This window comes from Rhinolophus ferrumequinum, chromosome 12 (genome assembly GCF_004115265.2).
Source record: "Rhinolophus ferrumequinum isolate MPI-CBG mRhiFer1 chromosome 12, mRhiFer1_v1.p, whole genome shotgun sequence".
NCBI classification, from domain to species: Eukaryota; Metazoa; Chordata; class Mammalia; order Chiroptera; family Rhinolophidae; genus Rhinolophus; species Rhinolophus ferrumequinum.
The window spans coordinates 76,199,801-76,218,793 of record NC_046295.1 but is presented as its reverse complement, the minus strand read 5'-3'; the positions used below and the strand labels follow the sequence as shown (position 1 = coordinate 76,218,793).

At 49.7% G+C, this 18,993-nt stretch overlaps 1 protein-coding gene across 12 annotated transcripts in view; it reads right to left on the bottom strand.

Annotated features, from left to right (window-relative positions):
* RALGPS1 (Ral GEF with PH domain and SH3 binding motif 1) overlaps nt 1-18,993 on the bottom strand; it is a 249,656-nt gene that overhangs the window by 209,377 nt on the left and 21,286 nt on the right. For 11 of the 12 annotated variants that reach the window (XM_033122561.1, XM_033122562.1, XM_033122559.1 and 8 more), the window contains one exon: nt 2,365-2,486. In XM_033122561.1, the coding sequence (XP_032978452.1) occupies nt 2,365-2,421 (57 nt within the window). In that variant the 5' untranslated portion in view covers nt 2,422-2,486. Of the gene's footprint in view, nt 1-2,364; nt 2,487-9,487; nt 9,570-18,993 lie in introns of those variants that run through there. The other variant, XM_033122558.1, reaches the window with a different exon arrangement.

Below are 18,993 nucleotides of genomic sequence, written 5' to 3'. Positions count from 1 at the left end.
AACACTGTGGGGATCCCAGAAGGCTGAACATACCTGCTCTTCAATTTTATTGAATTTCATCAAATTCTACTTTGGGGAATCAGTCACGCTTACTACCCCAAGACTGTGCCCCGTTCACAAACGGTTTCATTTGTCTCGATCCACGACGAGGGATTTTGTGGTTTCCATTAAACTCAACAACTTGGACTGGGATTTAGAGAATATGCTTTTATTAATTCCTCTTTATTTCACTTTTTCCAAAATGGCTATATCTGGAAAAACTTTGCAATCTTACTGGAAACTAGAGTGTTTTTAGGCCAGTGAGGGAAACCAACAGTCAACAACTGAAAATGTGAGGTTAAAAGGAGGAGCGGAACCTTGAACCTATAGATCTCAATAGGCCTGTGCCATTTAAAGGTTTTACAAAGGACTCTCCTTACTCTACCAAACACTCTCAGACGATCGTAAGCAGCAGCACATTGTGGGGGTTAAAAGCGCTGAAGTCAGACGGATCTGGCCAATGCGCCAGCTCCACACCAGCCGCTACCTGACCTCAGGCGAGTTACTTGTCGCCTGGTAACTGGGTCTCAGTCACTGTCTGTAAAATGGCGCCATTGGAACCCACTACCCAGGGTTGCAGTGTGGGTTATAAACAATGAAGCTCCCAAAGCAAGTGGCAGAACCCCCACCATCATGGGAGATGCCGATTCGAGGGGCCTGGGTGGGCGCACGGGTGGCTATTGTAAAAGTTGCCGTCCCATGGGTGATGCGACAGTCTCCACTGAGGAGAATCCACGTTAAACTTTGCCAAGCAATGAAGACTAACCCTGCGTGCCTCTGGAACCGGCAGTCTATTCTACCCCTCAGCCTCACACACAGACCCTGAGCAGATGACACCTAGAAATCACTCCGCACTTCCACACCTCCATCCAGGAGGCAGGCGAAGGCAGGTGACAGGGCAGTGGAGTATCACCACGGTTAGGGGCACAGCTCGAGAGTCACGGAGGCCTGGCTTTGAATCCCCACCCACCGCTGACCAGCTTGCGATTTGAAGCCGGTTTATTCACCTCTCGCTGCCTTACTGTCCTCACCTCTAACCTGGGGGTGAACTACAGTCCACAGCTGATGGGTTCTGTGAGCACTAAGTGGGTGGTGCCTGGGGAACATGCCAAACAGTGCCTGGTATACAGTCAGCACTAACTCTGGGTGTGTGTGTGTGTCAGGGGGTCATTCAGTCACCAAAATGTATTGAGCACTTCGATTATACATGCATGCATTCATTCATTCATTCATTCATTCACTCAACAAATATTTACCGAGTAACTACCATGTTCTGGATGCACATATACGTGTACATGTGTATATACATACATGTACATATACATAGTATCTGCGCGCACGTGTGTGTGTGTGTGTGTGTGTGTGTGTGTGTGCTCTAGATGGATGCAAACTGTAAACAGAAACAGAAGTCTGATTCCTCTTGTTACCAACCAGAGTCCATTCCTAGGATTTCAGGTTTTGTAACTTTCCTGTAACACCCTTTGCCTCTGCCCCAAACACACTCATACAAGGGGCCTTATTTAATCAAAAGCTGTCCCAAATACATTCGGTGCTGGTGGCGGTGGTGATGCAGTAACTTTATTTAAACCTATATTGGCGCCATCAGGAAATTTTAAAAGGTACCCACAAGTTTGCTTTCAGAACCAGAGATCAAAATGAGGAATCTTTTGAAAGTTTTATAAGAAATGAATTAGTTCCTGTGAATTTCTAGCTGATTACACAAGATCATTTCAAAGCCCAGCTCGACTATGGGGCCTTGTGAGCTCAGACCACTGAGCGCTGCCAGTTTGTCACAGGAGCCAGGCATTGGACATGTGGCGTCCCTGGGGCTCAGATGACACCCACTCCTCCCCAAGCCTCTGCTCCGTGACTGAACCTGGAAAGCGAGCTCCAAACCCCCAGGGCAGGGGCCCTAGCCCAGGTCACTCTCAGACCACCGGTCCTTATGGCCATTTCCTAGTGAGCAAGGTAAATAAGAACACAGGGCCAGTTGGACTCACTTCTGTCTGACTTCATTCCGGAATGTGTGACTTATTTATAATCAGCGGCGGCTTTTCTTGGGAAAGGTCTGATCTCTTCTTGCCACCAAAATGGAATGTGGCACTTGCTCTGACTGGACTGGGCTGGTATTTGTTTTTCTTTGAACAACTTCAGAAAACACACTGATCCTCAGGGCTGACTGCCTCCCAAATCTCACACCTGGCGTGGCCAGGGGCCTCGGGAGTGCTAAGAAGGGTGGTATTCATGGAGCCCGCGGCCTTGCGTGCCACGACGCAGCTGGGGCCAGGGTCAGCTGAAAGGGGCCCCGCCCACTGTCCCCTGTACCTGTGGAGTGGCAGAGGTGACCAACACGCTAGCCATCAGACCATTCCTCTTGTACATAGTCTCCGGGCCACAGGGAGCTTCAGGGCAGCCTCTGTCGGTGACATAACCTGTCTGGAGAAGTCCTGCAAGGCAAAGGGACTCATCAGACCAGCCTTCTGAGCCAGCTTGTTCCCACCCCTGGGGGCGAGCAGTGCGAGCAGAGCAGTGAGCCCAGAGGAGACCTGGAAAGACAGGCTCTAAGTCGGCGGCCTTCGGGCTCAGTACGGCCCACAGGTATAGCTGTTGGGCTTACACAGGTCTTAATATTTTTTTAAATGAATCACCAATGTTTAAAAATTGAAAGGTTTCAAACAGAATTCTGGATTTCTGACTTTCCTTGAAAATAGAAATACCTGGCAGTGCTGAGCCCACATTCCTGCACGACGACTATCGGCCGGGCTGAGAGCGGCTGCCCACGGGCCTGTGCCACCATTTTGGTACGTGCCTGGGCCTCACAGGGACCGGGGTTCACGACCCTAGTTTTACAATGAAGGCAGATGAAGAAGACAAACTACCGCGTTTCCCCGCACACCAGTAACGATGTGGACAAGAGCTCACAGTCGTGCTCATCACGGGCCGCGTGCCTCACACACCTTCACTCATGGAAGGCTCACAGCGGGCCTCAGGCAGGTCCCACTGTAAGACCCACGTCACACGTGAGGAATGTAGGGCATAGAGAGGGAATGTAACCCGGCTTTGCTGCCTTTGCTCATGCTGTCCCCCGATCCCATCATTCAAGACCCTGCTCAAATGCCATTTCGTCTGGTTATCGTGCCTGGATCACCCAAAGCAAAACCACCGGCTCTCATGCCAGTGTGTACACAACTCTAATAGAGAATTTGTCACATCACTAAACATCACAGAACTGGAGCCACACCAGCCTGCTAGCAGGAAAGTGACCAGGAGAGTAGGGGCGATGCAATGGGGGAGGAGCGGGGGCAGGAAAGGTACCAGTCGGGAAGCCAACAATTATCCAGGCAAGAGAGGAGTGGGGTCCTCTGAGCTAAGGTTGCAGCAGCGAATTCAGAGAGGAGACAGACGGAGACACAGACAGGGGTCAGGGAGAAGAAGCTGAGGATGAGCGGCTTCTAGTTTGAGGTACCAGAAGGACGGCGTGTCCACCAAGGAAAGAAACAGAGATGGTGTAGATGTGTAGGGAAATCTGAATTTAACTGGGGACATGCTGGATCTGGGGTGCCCATGAGAAAATCAATCCCAGAGAGCAAGGTGAAGCCCACAGGTCACTGGGAAAGACGGTCTGGAGGCAGATGGAATAGAATCAAGTGTCAGCCTGATCTGGGCTATCTGTACACCCGTTATGCTTCCTATGGGCAGCCTAAGCTAGAAGGACAGTGCAATTGTTTCCGATCTGACTCCTGCACGTCTCGCCACTGACAAAAACAGCCTAATTTATGGGCAGTGGTTCTCATACAAGTGATATTTCACATTCTAAGAAAAACACAGAACCAAGCAGAATGGAACATCCTTTCCAGGGCCCAGAGAAGCCCTCACCCATCCACCTTCAGTCCCTGAGGCCTGGCCAAGCCCCAACTCCTCCTCAGACACCAGACTCCCATCGAGTGGGTCAGCCTGGCCCAGGCCCCTCCCTGAGAACCCCTTCCCTAAAGATGGGGGCTGAGCCTCCCAGGCCAGACTGATTGGACCAGAGTGGCCATGATTCTCCTGGAACTCAGGACCCTGAGACACCAGTCTGCTGGTCAGCCAAACCGAGGCACAGGCACCCTCGGGAGTGGAGGCGGGCCGACTCCCGCTCGGTGCAGGGACCGTCTGGTCAGAGTGGGGAGGAAGCAGACGCACAGAGGAAGCTAAAGAGACAGCCATGTCTGAAAGAAAAGGAGAGCAGTGGGCCTGGAAAGGTTCCCACGACCAGGGCTCTGGAACAAATGCCTCGTTTTCAGTGTCAGGTAGTTAAGATTTCCAAAAGACCTTGACCAAGGCTAGTTCCTAAATTCCAAGTTCATGCCAAACCACCAGAAACCTGACCCTGAAAACACAGGGGCTCATCTGAGCAGGGAAAGATACACACCATCATTCGTTTATCCACTCATCACTCACTCATCCACTCATTCACGGAACTCCTGCATCACGTAGGCACGGTTCTAGCGAGGAGTTCCTAACCGCTGTTGTGCCTTGGACCTGTCTGGCAGTCTGGTGAGGCATCTAGGCCCCTTCTCACAGCAATGTTTTTAAATGCATAAAATATAATTACACAGGAAATCAATTACACAGGATTACTCACGCAACCAATTATATTAAAATACAGTCATTCAATTATTTCAAAAACAATTTGTAATGTAGTAATACATGTATTTCTTCATGTAAGGGAATATGCATATTTATTATTGCATTCAATAACCAGATCTATTGGCAGATCTAATAACTACCATAATTTCAAAGTAGTTATGAGCATAGACATTCTGAGATGTCCAGTTATTATGTGATATGAAAATACCTGTGATTTCTGTGACAAAATACACGGTACTGTTAATATTACCGTGATTCATTGTCTACATGAGTAACTGAGAGAAATGCTAAATTTCAGTTAGAAGGTTGTGAAGATAAAGATGTCATTTTTCTCCCATGCAAACTCAGAGACGCACGGTCAAGAACCCCGTTCCACGCACTGAGGACATGAAATAAGCAGGCCCTCTCCCCACAGAATTCATATTCCAGGCAGGAGTCAGAAAATACACGTGAACAAAGAAGATAACTTCAGATAATGAAAACTGTCCTGAAGAAATAAAACAGGGTGGACAATGGTATTTGCCAGGAGGGTTGGGAAGGGCTGCCTGAAGCCAGGACATTTGAGCGGCAACCTGAGGAAGGAAGGAAGGAGTCGGCCATAGTAACCAGGGCGATGTTCTTCGCGGAGGGCACGGTAAGTGCAAAGGCCCTGAGACGCAAATGAGCTTCGAAGCTCTGTGACGGAGGCCGGTGGTCGAGCTGGCGCTGAGGCAGAGGAAGGCAGGGGACAGACAGGCTGGCGCCCGAGCACGAAGGGCCCTGCAGGCCATGGTGGGGAGTTGGGTTTTGTGTGGAGTCACTAGAGGCTTCTGAGCCGAGGAGTGACACGATCTGATCTGTTTCTGACGATCGTGTGGCTACTGTGCGAACTGGATTGGAGAGCCCAAGCCAGGAGCGGTGAAGCCAGGGGGACATGAGACGGCAACGGCCTGGACTGCTGGCCACAGCGCAGATGGATGCATTTGGCAGCGGCAGGTAGGGAAACAGACAGGGCTTCTGATGGACTGCAGGCGAGGGGAGAGGTAAATGGGGAGGACTTCTAAGTGTGGGGCTGTTACCACTGGGTAGATGGTGGCCCACCAGCGACATGCAGCTCAGCAGTTCATTCATTCGCTCCCTCAACACACATCCACTGGGACTGCTGCTGGAGCAGCAGTTCTGCAGAGTCGAAGATGACACAGCCCTGCCCTCCAGGGTGCTGCAGGGCAGTGGGGGAGAAAACCCAGTACGGGGATACTCACAGCACGTGTGCTGTAACAGACCATAGGTTCACCTTGGGGCCAAAGACGACATCACTGAGAAGAGCCATTGAACTAGGTCTTAAAGGATGCGTGGGGGTGTTCCAAGGAAAGGGCGGGCAGAGAACAGGGAGGGCCGTCTGAGCACGTGCGGCAGCGCGAAGACGTCAAAGGCCACCCGAGATGCCAGTGTGCCAGGAGCATAAGGGAGCGGTTTCCTTTCTCATTTGTCCCTAGCGCCGTGTCCCTCCCCGACTACCCAGGCATGAGCAACTGAGAGAAACGCTAAATTTCAGGGGACACAGCAGCACGCGGCAGGCATGGAGTTTGTTTGAACAGGTGGCCCTGACGCCGCAGCCACAGCAGCGGCACGGTGCCTCCTGGCCACTCCCTCCTCTGTCCAGCAAACTTGGTGACACTCTTCTCAAGCCCTGCACGCTGTGCCAGCCCTCGGGGCCTCAAGGAGCTCACGTGCTTTCTGATCACTACTGTCATCCTGACAATCCGTTAGACACTTGGTTTTGGCTCTGGCTAAAGATTTACAAGCATTTAAAAAACCCTTTTCCAGATGAGGAAACACTGACCCACCTGCATTGACTGTGTCCTCTGCCACACGGGGAGGCAGCCTGGCCTAAAGGTAAGAGCACCAGACGTTTTAGTTTGGCCATAATTATCTGTACGCACCAAAACCCTACCTTTCCCCCCCTGCCTGCCTCTCTCAACACACACACACACACACACACACACACACACACACACACACACACAATCTCATGCTGCTAATGCCTCCCTGAAAACCAAAACACTGCAGAAGAAAAAGCGATTCTCATGATGTAACTTCGCAGGAACGTGGCCCTTGTGTGAGAACCACAGAACAATCCCACGTCTCGTTTCTGTATGACAGAATCTGGTCTGCTGTGTGCGGGCTCCTGACCAGGGGAAGGAAAACCCATATGCAAAGTTGGTTCCCTTCCAAACTCAGAATTCTGCTTCAGTGTTTCAAGTTCAGGAAACCAAGAAAATAACATCAGACAGTCTGGTGCTGACCACTGTTGAAAAGGCAGAATAACTACTTTTTCCTAAGTTTAAAGAGGTTGTTTCAAAGAAAATACACACATCCAGGAATGTTCAATTACAAGAGAGTGATCTCTTCCAAATGTTTCAGGCAAGTATAAAAATGGACTCCGAGCCCCATTTCAGAGCCTGCTTTCTCAACGTGGGGGGAGCTGCTCTCAACAGACGTGGTCAAAGCTTGTCTCACCTTCCTGGGTCTTGAACAGACATTACGACAAAGACAGACAGGAAAACAAAGAGGGTTTCTGCCTACAACCCCTCCACCAATTTTAGGTCCACTTCAGGAACAATAAGTGCGCACACACACACACACACATACACACACACAACCACAGACACAGGCTGTCAGATTTACACAGTATCGCAAAAGGTACCCCCCAGGGTAACCATCACTCTTGGGATGGACCACCTGCCCGTCGCTCAAGGAAGGCCCCGCTCCGCGGGCTGGCACGGTGTTATCTCTGCCTCCTCCTGACCCTCTCCGCACTAGCCAAACCTCTTTTCCTGGCAAGCAGCAGTGTCTGGCGGCTTTCAAAGAGGCCTGCCCACGTAAGCACAGTGCCGTCACTCGCTGTAGGGCTCACCGCCATCCTCACCCACTCCTCTCAAACCCCCCTGCCAGATGTTCCACATCCAACATCTCACCTCTCACTGAGGGAGGGGGCGATAACAAGCGGGGAGGGCTGGATGGCTGAGGAGGCAGCAGTGTCCACATGGAGGGAAGCAGCGCGCAGGGGGGGAGGGCTGGCGTTAGAGACCAAGGGTCTGCAGACACCATGAAAAAAGGGTAAAACTTGAGAACCTGAGCAAACCTGGAGAAAAGGGCCAGGAAGACAGTCTCTTCTTGGGAAAGGGAAGCACCTGCATTTATGGAGCTGAAGCAGGGCAGGCACACTCAGGCAGCAATCCACGGGGTCACGTGACAGGCACTGACCCAGCGCCCCCTCCCGCACCCCGACCCCGGCCCACACACGGTGTGCTGCAGCCAGGGAAGCAGAGAGGAACAGGCCCATCTCGTCCTCGGAAATCTCAAGTCCGGCCTGGGTGCCTCACCTTTCCAGTCAGGTAGGAGGACTTCCTGAACTTTTCATGTAAAAGTAATACACGCACATGGGAAAATGATAAACAGTGAGTAAAAAGAAACAAAATAAAAAAGGAAAGACTCCTCTGCACAGCCCCTAGTCCCAGGCCCGAGGTTACACGGTCCACATAACATGGGGCAGCATTTATGTGCACGTCCGCATATAGAAGTGAGGAGATACACAAACAGATAAATACATAAAAACGCATTTTAGATACCTTCCTTTACAACACTAAAAATAATTTAGTTCTCTTTTTGACATCTGCTGATTAAGAGAAAACCCTTAATAACAAAAGCTATGATAAATCACCAACATTTTGAAATGAATTTGTGGTTTAAAAGTCACAGCAGTATCTACAGCCACTGGGAAAATGGTGAGACATATTTACAGCACCTACTCTTCGGTCTACAGACGGACGGCGCCCCGAGCACAGCAGGGCTTGGGGAGGCCTCACATCAGCCTATAGTTCGACACCCTGCTCCCCCGAGGAGCACGACCCGTGATCGCAGGCCTGGTAAAGCTCAGAGCAGGGCGGCTACAGCACAGCCTCTGAGGCAGGGGCCAGGCTCCTCTGCGGCTTAGCGAACAGATAAATCAGGACTTGAATTCTCACCTATCACTTACTTTGTGCCCTTGGCATGTTGCTGGACCTGGCCAAGTCTCACCTTCCTCATCTGTATAATGGGGAGAATCGCGGTACCTCCCTCGCAGTGTGGAAGGGATTCACAGGATGAGGTACATCACAAGCGGCTGGCCAGTGCCCCCGTGAATGACAGCTGTGACTACACCACCTCCTTCACCCTCCCTGGGGTGGGTCTTAGCACAAGACTACAGAAACCAATGTGAAGTTAAGGCAGAGGGAGGAACATGAATGAAGAATATGCATTTCTCTTAAAACCGGGAGAGGGTTCTCAAAGGAAAACTAATCCTCTGGCTGGCAGAATAGTTTTATTTTAAACCCTCTATGAAGAGGCTGGCTAGAGCTACCCCATCCCCTACGCGTGCATAAATAATCACTCTTGAAACCAAAGGTTCTTTCCTTCCAAAACAAAGCTGTGGAAATAGATGGAGGAGACAGATCCTCACCTGCAGCCACTAGTTGGTGCGTAAGACCTGATTCTTCCGTCAGAAGGGGAGGCAGATTTTTTTCCATCAGGAAAATGGGAGGTCTAGGGGAGGGCTTGAAGGGAGCTTTGAGAAATGGGGGTGAAAAGGGAAAGTGAAGAAGTGAGAGTGATGTACCCAGGACATGCCAGACACCCACCACAGCCCTGGGCATCCTGGTGGGTGCCCGTCCATCTGGGAAGCCTGGGCAGTGAAGCTGCCCTTTTGACTCAAGGATCCTGGGAAACAGACCAGGGATTCGCTGTCCCACTCGCTGTCCCCGACTGCACAGCCCCTCACTCAGTCAGTCCCCTGCTTCACCTGAAAGTCTGGGGAGCATGTGGTCTGCACAGAAGCAGGCAGTGTCATCTGGAGGCGGAAGAGCGGCTGCTGTTCCCACCCCGGGCAGCCAGCGGCAGCCTCCCGGCTCACGCCTGCCTCCTCATGGTTTATTCTTGACACAAACAGAGTGAGCCTGTTAAAACACAAACCAAAACCTCACAAGATTTACACTAAAAAGGGTGAATTTTCCTGTATGTAGAGCATCCCATCTGCAGAAAAACAGGCTGCATCCTGGATCTTCCTCCAGAAGCAAGTGAGAAAACTACCTTGGATGATAAGAGAACGACGTGTACCCTGGGCAGTGACCTCATTATACAGACACGGGCAGTGGAAGAGGAGAAAGAGCTCTGCCAAGGGCAGAAAACAACGCAGAACCACTGAGGACGGAGCCGAGGACAGCCCTGGGACCTGCTGGCAAGAGTGCCCTCAGCGCCGTGTCAGGGAAAGGCCAACCTGCAAAGGGACATTCTTGGTTCCCCCAGTGCCAGGTGGGGCAGAAAAGGGAAGGCAAGAAATGTAGGCAGGAGATGGAGGCTGGCGTTTTCTGGGCAGCCTGAGCGTCTTCTCAGGCTCAGACTAAGGAGTTAGTGGACGGCAAAATATTAAAAAGGCAAGAGAGAGAGGACATGTGACAAAGCAAGTCTCGGAGCAGGGGGCCAGGGTAGGACGGTGTTAGCAGCCCCCCGCCCCGGACAAAGGAGAAGGGTGGCCACCACTCAGGCCACCCCGGAGGAGGGCAGCCCCAGGGAGGCGGGAGAATCTGCTTTCCACAGGGGTGCCAGCCAGCCTGGCACCTAACAATACCCAGGGGCTCGGTGAGCTCTCTCGGATGAGACGCTTTTACTCGGCAGGTGTGTGAAGCAGAAGCACAAAACCAGACCATACATATCATCCAATGAGGATCTGATGTGACCTTCTGGACAGACTGGGGAACTGTCACAGACGGGAGGAAACTCATCAACAAGTAAATGCAGGCAGGGATCCTGCACTGAATCCTGGAACAGGATGAAAACATTAGCAGGACACTGGTGACATCTGAAATGGGTGGACAGTTTAGTTCATGGTATTTACCTGTGCTAATTTGAAAACTGTACTATGGTCATGTAAGCTGTTCATGTGGAACCTGGGTGGAGGGTATATATGAATGTTCTGTATTATTTTGCAACTTTTCTAACAGTCTAAAATTATTTCAGAATAAAAAGTTTAAAGAAATTTAAAGGGATTCTACCCCCTCACACCCCACCCCCCGACACACACAATCCCAACAACCAGGCCTAAAACCAGGGGCTCGCCATTTCCCAAGGGAACCATCATGTGAGTTGCAGCTCTGGGTTACTGAGGTTCAGGCATTTCCCGCCCGTGACATGTGGGCCGAAGGCCGAACATGTAGTGTCTGGTGGACAAACGATGGAGACAGGACGACTTTACTGTAAGGACCAGGGGATCCCTCCCTCCCTCCGAATCCCTGCCAAGGGCAGAGGACTTAACCGGTCTGACTGGTAACGACTGGGCCACATCCATTAGGAGCATCACTGAGTGCCAGAGGTCACACACCTGTTCAAGGCCCACCTGTGCTCTCCCCACTGCTGCTGTGAAATCCATGAGGCGAACAGGGCCCTGCCTGGGCTCGGCTTTCTCTGACTCCCACATGCACCCCTAAATGTGCCCACCTCGCCTGCACGTTCCTGGACACTGCTGCTGGCCAGAGGAAGGTAAGGGCCCAAGACACAGATCAAGCGTGGGGGTGTAGGAGGCCCCCTCGTGCTACGAGCCTATCACTTGCTTCAACCAGCTCTGACCAGAGAGGCCTGGCTCATAATACAGGTGCTTTAATTCTCCTTTGCTGCTGTTCCTTCTCTGATCAGATGCTTCAGAAACCTTGAGGTGAGGAGTAGGTTGGCAGAACAGGACACCCACATTTTTGGACCTTCCTGCCTCATTAAGCACAGCCTAGCACATCCCACCAAACAGGAGGATGCGTGTCTCCAGGGAGTAAGGTGGGCTGGGCAAGGTGTGGCCGGAACAGGGGTGTGAAAACAGTCTGAGCGGCAGCCCGGAAAGCCTGTTAGGGAAAGGGCATGCCCCGTGAGGCTGAGAGACACTTAAGGGAAACGTCCCCCTAGCACCAACTTATCTTCAAATATTGTTCCACATTCGTCAGAGAATACTGCAGGGATGAAGGGTGAAGTGGAGCCACCAAAAGTGCACCGAGGAAATGACATTTTGACATCAAACTATAGAAAAGATTTTGGTTTCAAGACGATGAACTGGGTCCATACATTTTGCCTTTCCCTCTTTAAATCTTGTTGAAATGACCACAGAAATAAAAAATAAGAATGAGAAATCTTCAGTGTTGAATACAAGCAAGGATGACATCAACAGACCAGAAATGAAGAATTCCTAGAAGATTTGAAGCAAATGGAATTGGATTGAGGAGGAAGCTATGAGTGTTAGACATCCGGCCATAAAATCAACTATTTCCTCTCCCCGAACAATAACCGGCTAGAAAATGTAATGGCACTAGAGTCTACTAGTGAAAGGAAAAAATATCTAGAAATAAACTTTAAAAGAAATGTAAAAAAAACCTTTGAAGCAAATTAAAAGACAAAAAAGAAAAGAGGGTTTAAAAGTCAAAAGAGAGTTGATTCACTTCTCTTGATAAGGAGACAATATTGTAAAGACATCAATTCTCCCCAACTGACCTATATATAAAATATAAGCTCATTCTAAATTGTAAGGGGACTCATTCTGGAATTCAACAAATTGATTTAAAATTTCATCTGGAAGAATAGGCAAAAATAGCTAAGAAGTTTTCAAAAAACAGTATAATGAGATGGGACATGTCCTGCCAGGACGCCGCATGGAAGAGATGGACACATCAGCGGGACAGAACACAGCCCAGAACCAAGACCAAGCGTATGTGAGAATTCATATCTGATCACGACGGCATTTCAGATGGTCGGGAAGAATGGATAATTCAATAAATGCTAATGAAACAATTTACTATTCACTTGAGGGAGGATTTGTTTAAAATCTTACCCAATATTATATATAAGAATAAATTTTTGATGGAATAAAGATTTAAATGAAAAACTTCCCATAAAAATACTAGAGGAAATACAAAACGAGATTTTTATTATCTTGGAGTGAAAAGTTCTCTCTAGGGTGATACAAAAGCCTGAAAACAAAGGAAACTATTGGCAGATTTAACTATGTTAAAAATTAAAAGTTCTGATTAGGAAGACATTATAAAAAAGATGAAAGACAGTCAATAAGCTGGGGAAAGGGTGTTTGTGATGTCACATGAGAAATGATGAAGTAATATCCTTAATATGGAAAGAGCCCTCCCACCCCCATCCGAAGAGCTGTGGCTCAACAGCAGACATGTGGCCTTGGGCAGAGGCTTGTCACCTGTAAAAAGAGAAGCTAAGAGCAGCACCTCTTATGGGTGTGAGGTGTATGGTATGAGAATTACATGAGGTGTTGTTTGTAAAGCACTAAGTTAGCCCAGAGTCTGAGCAAAGCAAGGAAATCATCAGACAGGCAACGAGAGAGAAGGTTCCAGGAAGTTCACTGACTGTAATTTTATCTACAAAAAAAAAAAAAAAAGGCAAGAAAACCCTGGAAAACCACAATGATGTGTTTCAGCCCATGCAGTTGGAGTGGCACCCACTCAAGGGGACAGTAAGCAGTGGATTGAAAGGATGAGGCAGATCAATATATATAGACAAAGATGTCTACAAATTCAGGACATAGTCACATTCATTCACTCGTTCATTCATTCATTTACTGAAAGTCTAGTATGTATCAAGCTGCTGGGCATAGAGCATGAAGGAAAAGCCAGAAGTCCCCCGGTACATTTTAGTGGGGGAAGCAGACAATGAATAAAGCATCCAGTAAAATATACGGTGTGTCAGCTGATGATCGGTAATAGAGAAAAAAGCAGAGAAAGGAGAGAGGCAGAGTGGGGAGAGCGCGGGGTTACAATTTTAAAGAGGGTGGGGGCGTCTGAGAAGGCCTGAGACCTTTGGACATGTTTTTAAAAATTTACGAGCGCGTATGCATACTTGTACATGTGAACACATAAAAGTACAGAAGGATATCCATTCAACTCTTTATGTCATTGCCTCTTAAAGGTCGTTGTACAGCACTTTTACTTTCTACTTTTTGTACACTTTTCAATTTCTTTTAAAATCACTATAGAAAATAAGTCTCCACATACGAGCACTTCAAGGCTGGCTCACCAGCAGGTCTGACAGACAGGAGGTTGGAGTCGGATGCCTGGCGCTCTGGCGCCACCTGGTGGCCATTGTCTAACTGCTCAATCTCATTTCCAACTGCAAAAAGCAGCAGCAGCAGCAAGATGCGCAACTGTGTAAAAACCCACTTGCCCTGTGGACAGTGACGGGAAGGGAAATGGGAAAGAAACACAGTTTGATTTGTTGGGATGGAAGGCCATGGTGAGGTTGATTTAGCTTAGATTTTCAATCACAGTTTTATAACGATGCTTCATTCTTCTGTAACTGCAGTGGAGCAGTCAGTCCCATGGGGCAGTTGAACGAGCGGGACAGCTGAGCAACACAGATCTATAACCCAGGCCATGTGCACGCGTCCCCCAGAAGGCTGTGGGATTCACAGAGTGGCAGGACGTCAGGTGACACGATGCTGAGGAGGGTTCTTCCCCAGCGAGAGGGCCTGGGGTCACGGTCCCCGGGGTCTGGGATGAACATCCACTTCCCTGCCCTCCAATGACTAATCACTAACTGAGCATGCGCACAGACCACTGAACAAGTGCGTCCTCACCAAAGCCCGGAGGAGACTGAGGCGTAGCCCATGGGTGACGGGGAAGCAACACTGCTCACCCCAGGACTCTGCCTGGAATGCTGGTCCCCCCTCCTCCGTCCTTCAGGTCCCCCGTCTGCGTCGTGCCCCTCCCGCTGTAGCACTCGTCACTCTGACATAGAAATGCTGCTTTCTCGGGCCTCTCCCTGCTAGCTCAGCTCTGTAAGGTGAGTCACACCTACCTCATTCACCCCGAGACACGGGACTTGAAGTCCAACAATTCTGGGTTTGCATCCTGGCTCTGCTACCTACCACCTACCTATGTGATGGCTGGCAAGTCCTCGAAGCTTCAATGTCCCCCTCTGTAAAGTGGGGGTGTAGGGCTGTTCTCCCCTCGTGTGAGCACTAACCAACAGCCCCACTGGCGCTCAGGGGTACCGGTGGGTGCCAGGCTCTCGGCCAAGCACTTACATGTATTACGTTCCTGAACTGAGGCCACCTCTGTGGGTAAGTGTTGATCACAGCGCCTGGCACAGGTAAGTGCTCAAATGTCATTTTATCCCCAGTTTGCAGCACAGTCTGCTGCGTTCTCAAAAGAAGAAAAAAAATGAATGAATGAATGAGCGAACGACCCCCCAGCCTGCTACGGCAAGGGGCAGGGGCAGAGCAAGACTGAGATGCCTAAGCCATTCCATCAGCACCCCAGCCACCTGGTTCTGCTGCCAAAAGGGACAAAAGGCTCAAGGATGGCACAAAGGACTTCCAGGAGAGAAGGTGCTCTGGCAGACACGAACACCCTGCAGCACTGGAGGGTGGGGAGGAGGGAGAAGTGGTACAAACACCTGGGGCTAATGGCTAGAAGGGGCGAGGGAAGGGGCACCACTGGGCTTAGGTTCAGCTTCAGCTCGAGTGGAACTGGTCACCCAAGAGGGGCTTCAGCTAAAAGTGGGCGAGACTTGATTTAACAATCCCTCCAGCCCAGACCCCTTCCCGGACTCCCTAAAGACTGACCTTTAACACACCCAACAAGCATCACCCCATTCGAAGACCACGTCCAGTCCCGGCTTTCCATTTGCTTCCTCCCCCTACTCCCTTGCATTCCAGTCCACTCCCAAGTGGTCAGGGCCACGGCCCTCACACAGGAGGCTCGGTCGGGAGACAAGGTCGTGGAGGGAAGCTGGGTGTGAGGGAGGGAAGGGGGCTTAGAGGCACCCAACCCACTGAGAACCCCAGGCTCTGCCTTCAGGGGCGCGTGTTCCGAGATGCAGTCCCTCGGCCAGCCCCTTCCCATCTGGCCCCTTGAAGTAGCTTCCAGCCAAGGAAGAAGAGATGTGCAGACCTGAACAGGTAGGTCGGTGCCAAAGTGTCGCTGGAGCACCCCGGTGGCCACCCCACCCTGCTGTCTCTCATAGCCACGTGTAAACAGCTGGGGCCTGTGGCTAACTACGCCACTTAGAGCTTTCCATGTGGAACATTTGTAAAGAACCGCTGGCCATACACAGCATCCACGAGGGAGAGCAGACAGCGATCCTTGGGCAGGGCAGCAGAGTTGATAAGAGTTCAGATTTTGGTGCCCTGGTCACATCCTGGGCCCTGTGTCTATTGGCTGGGTGACCATAAGAAAGTTATTTAGTCTGTGCTTCGTATTCCTCCTCTCAAAAAGGTGACCCAATAGTACTTATCTTGTTCACTCCACGAGAGAAGAGAAGCATTTAAAGCACTTAGCACTGTGCCTGGCACAGCACACAGTTCCTGTCTGTCACCACGGGCCACCCGTTTGCAAGCCCTGCTGGAGGTGTTCCTCTGCAATTTGTTTTTAAACCTAACAGTATTTCATGGCCTTCCCTCATGTCAATCCAGAGAGCCGGCTCCTTTGTAACAGCTGCCTAACACTCCATTGATGCTTACACCGTGCCTTCCATCTTTGTGCCTCTGCAAACAGCGGTGCAGGACACAGCTTTGTATCGCTTCTGCAATGGTCCTTTAGTTCTGCATGGCAGACTCCTAGAAGTATGCTGCTGGGTTGCCAAACATGGATATTTTAGTATTTATTAAATATTTTCCGATTTTGTTCACCAAAAGTTAGAACAATTCATACTCCCAGCAGCAATGTCATGGTACCCACGTCTCATTCATTTGCTAACACTGGTTTTATCAATCTTTGTAATTTTTTTTGCCAGTTAAAAAGGTGAAAAAGAAAGCTATTGTTTAAATTTGCATTCTGCTAGTGATTATCTTTTGAGGCAGAGATCCCAACTTCTTTCTTCTTCCTTTAGCAAGAGAATTCCTACTTTTAGCCAAGCACACTCGATGCTCCCATGCAGCTCAGTGTGGCTGAGCTCTACTCAATGAGATGCAAATGTTAGTGCTGTGTGAGACTTTTTGAGAAGTGTCTGGGGAAAAAAAGGGCACACCCTTCTTCCCCCGCTATTTCCTTCTGGCTTCTGGAATGTAGATGTGATGGCTGGAGCTCAGGCAGCCATCTTGAATAAGGAGACAATCTGTTATGGATGGCAGCAAAATATAAGGAGCCTGGGTCCGTGATGACTTTGATTTTACCTTACCAACCCTAGACTGCCCACCTCTTTACTTTTTTTATGAGAGGATATGACCCTTACATGTTTAAGCCATTGCTATTCAGGGATAACCTACAATATGCAACAAAATCTAGTCCTAACTAATATACCTTTTGATGCCCAAAAGTCAAAATTGAACCTTTACTTCTCTTTCTGTAATACAAATAACCATGCCTCTGTGTTTTATTTGCCCTACGTTTATTTAAGTATCCTAAAAGTGGAACACTTTTTCCCCACTCTCTTCCTTTCTCCTAAGGCCTTAGGTTTTGCAGAGATGGTTTAAAATTTTATTTTCAGCCTATGTGCTTTCCCATACAGGCGTTCCTCATCTATTTTAAAAATTCTTAATAACACACAATAAAAATTCCGACTCACAGGAGCAATATCCACTGACATTAAATTCTCTGCAGTTACACTGCTGCTCAGTTTCCTGCACTCTTCACTTCCCCTTTCTCAACAGCTCTGCTCTCACTGTCCTTCGGAGACAGAACTTCACTGGGTATTTTCCTCCAGTACATTTAATAGATAGCGTATGTTTTGTGTCCTCACATGTTTGAAACGTCTTTCTTTTGCCATGACCCGAGAGTGACATCTTGGCTGAGTGTAGAGAGGATGCGGCCCTCCCTGTACCAGTCCACTGTCTTACAGGCTCCAGGGTTGCCCAGGGAGAGTCTAATTCTCTTTCATTTGAAAACAACCTGTTCTTTCTTCCAACAAAATTTTCAGATTTTTCTCTTCCTTCTTGAAGTTCAGGGACTTGAATAGAAAACAGGTCTGAAGCATTGGTGTTAGTGTGAGCTGAATGAATCCATTTGATCTGAAGAATCACATCTTTCTTCAATTCAGTTAAATGTCCTCTGTGGTTCTTCTATACTCCTCCATCTACTCCTTTTCCTCCTTCTGGAACTCCCACACTCCCACGCCAGGTCTCCTAGATCAGGTCTCCAAGTGCCTCACATTTTAATTATTTCCATGTCTTTTTGCTATTGTTCTAGGCTGTGAGGCTTTTCTTCTACTTGACCTTCCACTAATTTCAGTTCTTCTCTTGATTTTTCAATTCAGAAGCCATGTTTCCTGAGTTCCAGAAAGCCTCTGCTACACTTCAACCTTGTCCCTTTGGAAGCGCTCTCCTTGTAACTTGAAGTTCTTACGAACCCTCTCAAATATAATCCTGCCTCACAGGAGCCCCTGCGCCAAGTGTAAAGCTCGGCTTCCCTCCCTTCTGTGGCCAAGTCCTGCAAGTGTGTTGTCATTTGTCTTTGCTGGTTGAAGGATGCAGGCGCTCGAATCTCCCCATTCACAGCAGACCACCTGAGCTGCTGCAGCTGGAGCGAGCCTGAGGCCCTGGATGACCTGACAGCCTTTGTCCAAGGGGCCCCCGTGAAATGAGCAGGGCTGACCGTGATCTTCCTGCTGAGAAGTGGGGAGCAGATCCTCTGTCCATCGATCCCGTGATGACGGGAGAAGAAGTCCTCTCCCAACGGCATGGACTGGGAGCCATTCTGCCCGGATGCCCTGGGACCCGCAAGATCAGGCAGGCCCCCCGCCCCCCAGGGCATAGGCAGCAAGTAGGCAGCTGCAGCCCCTCTCTAGGAATCCAGTTCAATTCAGACTCAAAAGCACACAGTGGAGAGGAACTAGACTGCATGGGACACGATAGTGAGCAAGACACCGCCCCGGCCTGTAAAGGAGATAAGGCGAGAGGTACAGGGTACATCAAAAAAGCAGGATGCAGTGCAGAATGTGGGCAGGCCATAAGAGGAGGTTAAAACAAGTGTTCTGAGGGTTTAAAGGAAGGAGGGTTCCAGTGAGCTGGGAAATGCAGAAAAGCATTCTTAGAAGAAGGCAGAATCTCAGGGAGAAAGAACTGCAGGGGAGAGGGGAGGAGGGTGGCAGGGGACTGACCGGTAAATTGTAGTCTCCTGAAGACAATGATGACGGTTCATTCATCTTCATATTCCTTCACCCCATCCTTCCATGGCCAAGTGCAGCCTACGCAATGAGCTGGCCCTTTCTGATGAAGGGACGGCCGAAAGTGAGGAGGGGAGCTGAACTGGAAAGACAGAACTACGGGCACCTGACGTTGAGAGAAAGGAGGTTGCCCAAGTAACCCCAGCTGTGGGGGAG